The sequence below is a fragment of the Triticum dicoccoides genome, chromosome 7A (assembly GCF_002162155.2).
Source record: "Triticum dicoccoides isolate Atlit2015 ecotype Zavitan chromosome 7A, WEW_v2.0, whole genome shotgun sequence".
Taxonomy (NCBI): Eukaryota; Viridiplantae; Streptophyta; class Magnoliopsida; order Poales; family Poaceae; genus Triticum; species Triticum dicoccoides.
In genome coordinates, this window is record NC_041392.1 from 50,102,559 (window position 1) to 50,107,984 (window position 5,426).

Here is a 5,426-nt window from a genome sequence, read left to right on the forward strand (position 1 = left end):
TGGCGTGGATATAAATAGGTCTGTCTTCTTATGTGCTAGCAAGTGTGTCGACCGTTGGCAAGTGCGCTAGCTAGAACTATGCTGTTTTTTTTGGCTGGCATGTAAGCTGACCGCTGGCACGTATGCCAGTATGAATTGTGCTCGCTGGCATGAACTACATTAATTTGCTTGCCAAAAAATTCGGTCGCGTGGACGAAAGTGCGTCAGCCGGTTGGGTGCACTAGATAGGTTTGGACGGCCGTGGATGGATAGCGCGCCTCTAGCCGACTCAAATGGATGAAAAACAGACAAAAACCACGTCCATTAACATATGACATTGGGCACGTTGGAGTTGCACTCAGAGCAACTCTAACGCGGCGACGCAAATGATCCGCCCGTGTCCATTTGAGTCCGAGTGGAACGCGAAAACACAAACCAAAAATGTGTGTTCTCACTCCCCATTTGAACGCATCCCGACCCAAATTTGCGCCCGGTTTGTATCCACACGGACACGAGACGGGTAGGCCTTGCATCCGCTAGGTGTCCGCCGCGGCCCCGCCCGCCGGCTGCCCAACTGCCACTCGCAATCGTATTCAATGCGACCACGTAACTCAGGCCTGAATGGCATCATGTGGAAGCATCTGGGTCGTCGTCCTTTTTAATGCAAGCGTGCCGGGGAGGGGGGGCTCATCCAGTTCTCCATCCCGTCCACATCTGGCCGCATTTGCTTCATCGCCGGCGGCCGCAAAACCCTAGCTCGCCATGGGCTTCTTCGGCAAGTCCACGCCGATGCTAGATCGTCCCACGCGCCACCTCCATCGCCGCCACTGCCCCCCGGCAGCATTCGAGCTCATCCCACGTGTGGCCAGGGGTCACCGGCCACGGCACCGGCTGCATATCCGGGTGCACCGCACGCACTGGCACTGGCATTACCACCAGCAACTGCCGTGATTGGCTGTTAACTTCCCCAAGGGGCGCACGCGGAGGAGGTGCGCAATCGCCGCGCCCTCCTGACGCCAGAGCAGCGGCACCTCCTTGCCTATGGCTCGAACTCCCCGAGCTAGGAAGCCTGGTTCACCACGCAATAGCATGCAGCTCAATCCCCTCTTTGTGCCACCACCCGCGGAGCTAGTTCCAGAGGAGGAGGAGGCCGCCTACCAAGCTATAGTGGAGGCGGCACTTCAGGACACGATGGAGGAAAGCCAACGCGAGGAGGATGCCCGCTAGGACGATGGCCTGGAGGAGGCCCTTGCCCTATTTGTTGCCGGGGACTGCGTCCCCACCCCCACCGCCGTTGCCCGATCCCAAGGCCGAGCCAGAGCGCACGCCCACGCTGCCCTAGCCGAAGAGGCACGCGTTGACCGCTGTCCTCCGCGTGGACCGGTGTGCTACCTCGAGCACCGGTGGCAACTCCACCTGGCAAATTTGCGCGCCGACACCGAGTGCCAGATGCAGGCCGAATGCGAGGAGGAGGAGCGTCGTGCCCGCTAGGCATGGGAGGAGGAGGAGATGCGCCACGAGCAGGAGGAGGTGGAGGAGCGCACCCACCGCGCAGCACTGCCGCCACCGAAGCATATGCCGGAGAAGTCAATGCTGGCGGCATGGGAGACCGCAGTTTCATGGGCTGGGCCACCGCTAGCCTTCTTCGACCTCCCCGATGACGACATGGAGGGCGATGCCTAAGGCAGCGTGTAGGTGCTTTTTTAGTTCCTTCTATGTTTTATTATTGTTTAAGTGTACTTTGGTCCTGATTGACCGGCCGTTTACTGATTAATTATGTTAAATTTGGCCGAATGTTTTCGAAATTGCTTACTTATGTGGATGCGGAAAAAATGCATCAGCCATCCGTTGGAAGATTCAGCCGATCCAAACTAAAAGGCGGGCAATCTCGTCCGCTTTTCCCATCCAAACAGACAAAAATTGAATGAAATGTGCGTCCGTTTGGGTTGAAGTTACTCTTGGATGCAGTATAAGAAATATAGGAGGAGAGAGATTGCCTAATGCATGCGTCCCATGCACTGGATTTTGTCTAACTGCTTGCGCGCGCAACGCATATCCTGTCCATCCATCAAGCATGCATGCATGTGAAATCAGTACATCCATCAAGCATGCATGCAGGTCAAATCAATTGACCCTAGTTCTTAAAAAAAATCAATTGACCCTATGGTCGGGTACAAAGAATCTCACTAGCCTGTTCAGCCCCATGTACTAATTAGCTACCGCACCATGTTGGTAGAGAAACTTCTATATAAATTGTGCAAAATTTAAATTCATTTATGTATTTGAGTTTATCATAACCAGCTCTACGAAACAAGTCCAATATCTATATGTTTCTAACAAAGTTCCATAAACTTTTCATAAAAGTTCAAACAAGCTGTTCATAAAATTCTTCAGGTCCAAATACATTTTTGGAAAAGTTCTTTAGTATTTCTTACAAAGTGCAGACCCAATATTTAGAAAGTTCTTCAACTCCTGGTTCTACTTATTTAGAACTTTACAATAAAAATTATAAGTTCTTCATTGTTTCCAGCAAAGTTCCTCACTAAAAACACTGATAAGCTACTATAAAATTGTATTTCAATTTCGATTAACAAAAATGTGTTTAAAATTCATGCAAGACTGATCTTGTTCTAAAGATCTTAACGCCGAAAGATCAAATATATAAAAAATTCAAAAACAAAAATCTTATTTTTAAGATATGAACCATCTAAACTGTCAAAAAAACTAAAAGTAATGAGTTTTGAGGAGAGAGGAAAGATGATGTATGCATGCATGTGTTCATGTAGGCATGCATGTGTAGTGAGCAGAAAAAAGGACAGGAAGAGGGGCCATGCGCATGCAAAGGGTGTGGATCCACGGCAATGCTACACTACACGTACAAACAGTTTACAGGCTTATTCGTTTTCTTAACACACATGTCAACATACAAGTGCAGATGCATGGCAATTATATTACACGTCTTTGTTGCGCCTCAGATGGTCCTCGAGCTCGTGGATGTACTGTTCCTGACGCCCCTCGTCCACGACAAGCTCCTTCAGCTTCTTGGCGTTGGTTGCAAACAGCTTTCCTTCATCCTCCACCATGACACGTCGCACGGCCACTGCGAGGCCGTCCCTCTCGAACGAGCCATCGCTGTCGTCCCTCGCCACCTCCACACCTATCCCTCTCTTCGCCATCGCCCGTGCAATCATGGGCGTGTCAATAATGAATGGGAGCATCACCAACGGGAGCCCGAAGGCGAAGCTCTCAATGGTGGAGCCCCACCCGCAGTCCGTCAGGAATGCACCCGTGGCGCCGTGCGCGAGCGCCTTCACCTGCGGCACCCACCCTGTGCAGACCAGCCCGCGCAGCCGGGTTCGCTCCTCGAACCCGGCTGGCAACAGCTCGTCGTCGTTGCCGGTGCTGGTGCCGGCCGGCTTCCATAGAGCCCAATGGAAGCGCACACCGGCGAGCTCTAGCCCGAGCGCGAGTTCATGGATGTTCTGTAGCGTCAGTGGTGCCTCGCTCCCAAGCGCGACGTAGATGACAGAGTTGGGGGGCTGGTCGTCGAGCCATCGTAGGACCTTGGGACGGCTGACACAGCCTGAGCGGCTGTTTATGTGGTCTTCATCATGGTCGTCGGGCACTGCCGGTAGCAGGATCCCGGCAGGGATGGCGGGTCTTCGGAAGAGGTCGGAGAGGAGGCTGAACATCTGGGGCTCCAGTTCTTCACAGCTGCGGTGGATGGTGAGGCGACAACGCTCCCAGATGTGCCAGAGACGGTCCATGTCGGACACTCCAGATGCGTTGGCGTGGAAGGCGCTGGCAACCCACTGAGCCTCGTGGCGGAGGAAGAAGGTGGTGCACGGGAAGGGGATCCACTTGGGCGGCACGGTGAAATCCTCCGGCTCCATGCGCGGATGCGCGGCGTTCGCCCACTGCGGCCCCAAAAAGGCAGCAATGGCAGCATGGAGGATTTGGAACAGCGCACACGGTACCTTGTGCTGGTCGGCGATGGGTAGCAGTAGCACCCAGTGGTGGCAGAAGTCGAGGATGATCCAGTCCGGCCTCCTCCCGGCGGCGACGGCGTCCGCGAGGAAAGCCGCGAACGGTTCGGCAAGGCCGTCCATGGCCTTCTTGAGGAGGCCCATCTTGTCGGGCAGCACGTCGGCCGTAGACTCCGCGCCCTCCGGCAGGCCCTCCATGGCCGGCAGCGGCAGTGGCACGAAACGGAGGTGGGCGGACAGCTGCACCGGCACGGGCGGGAGCCTGGCGAGGTTCCGTGGCGTGGAGACAAAGCTCACGGCGTTGCCCCTCGCAGCCAGGCGCTTGGAGAGCTCCAGGTACGGAATCATGTGCCCGAACGCCAGCCATGGGAACACCACCACCTCCAGCTCGCTGGCACCGGAGTCAGCAGCCGCTGCTTCGATTTCCATGTGCTCGCAACGTGTTGATGGAGCAAAGTAAAACACAGGCTCTGGTGTCGTTTCTGCCTGCTGGGCACAAGCTAACCAAATAATGGAGTGTGAGAGACTGAGAGCTGGTGGTGGTGTCCAGAGGTAGTGGGTGGTGGGCAGGGACTTAGTCGGTTTGTCCCCGATGTGATTACTAGGGTGGGCGCAACATTTTGGACGCAATGGCCTACCAAGAAGCACTTTCTCTAAAGCAAGATGTCCGTATTGGTTCTACTGTTATAGCATGTGAGTATGCTGGGGTAGTACGATGCATTACTGAAGGTACTCTTGGATCTAATGCCATGGTGATAGAAGAGGGATTGACTAGATGTTTTTGCGAACTCGCAAGAAGATCTTGCGTCTGGATTGCATTAGATATATCGGCTAGATGTTAGGTGACTGAACTCCAATTTAGGTGCGTCCATTCACTGTGAACCATCGGATGCAACGTTGATGATGCAATGTGCAAAATGAGGACACATCAAGTAATGGCTATAGAACTAGGCACTGGCATCGAAGCCCTATAAAACTATCACCCTACACAATCAACCTCACATGGAGAAAACCGGAAACTATTTGTCTTCGGATGCCCGATCGACAACACAAAATATCTGACCTACCGAGCTTCTTATTTCCGGTCATGCTCTTCATCATCAATGTTTCTTTGATGTATGTAGTTGTCTGAGTATTTCCATTAGTTGATGTGTCCACAATTTGCACATTTTATTGCGAGAAGTCCATACTTATCAGTACTATTTAATCTGATAGTGCAATTGATTTTTTGCATTTTCTAGCTGATAGGGTACTCCGCGTTTGACGTCAACTTTTATAATTGCTGATGTATGAATAAAGAGAAATGCCCTAGAAAGAGGCATTGGCTTAAAAGGAATCTAGTTTGTGTGCGCACTTGTTCCCATCATGAACTTCGAGTGAGTTGAATTGAGTTGTCGTAGGGGCACAAGTGGCACATAGGAGTATATCCTACACCTGGTATCATAGCTAGGCTTAAGATTT

At 52.6% G+C, this 5,426-nt stretch overlaps 1 protein-coding gene across 1 annotated transcript; it reads right to left on the bottom strand.

Annotated features, from left to right (window-relative positions):
* Window positions 1–2,827: 2,827 nt before the first annotated feature.
* Window positions 2,828–4,565, bottom strand: LOC119334365 (UDP-glycosyltransferase 91C1-like). Its single transcript, XM_037606946.1, has one exon. The coding sequence runs from the start codon at window positions 4,392–4,394 to the stop codon at window positions 2,931–2,933; it is 1,464 nt and encodes a 487-aa protein (XP_037462843.1). The 5' UTR covers window positions 4,395–4,565; the 3' UTR covers window positions 2,828–2,930.
* Window positions 4,566–5,426: the final 861 nt, after the last annotated feature.

Bases quoted from the DNA above. Each gene is read 5' to 3' on its own strand.
- LOC119334365 (XM_037606946.1), bottom strand. From the start codon at position 4,394: ATGGAAATCGAAGCAGCGGCTGCTGACTCCGGTGCCAGCGAGCTGGAG.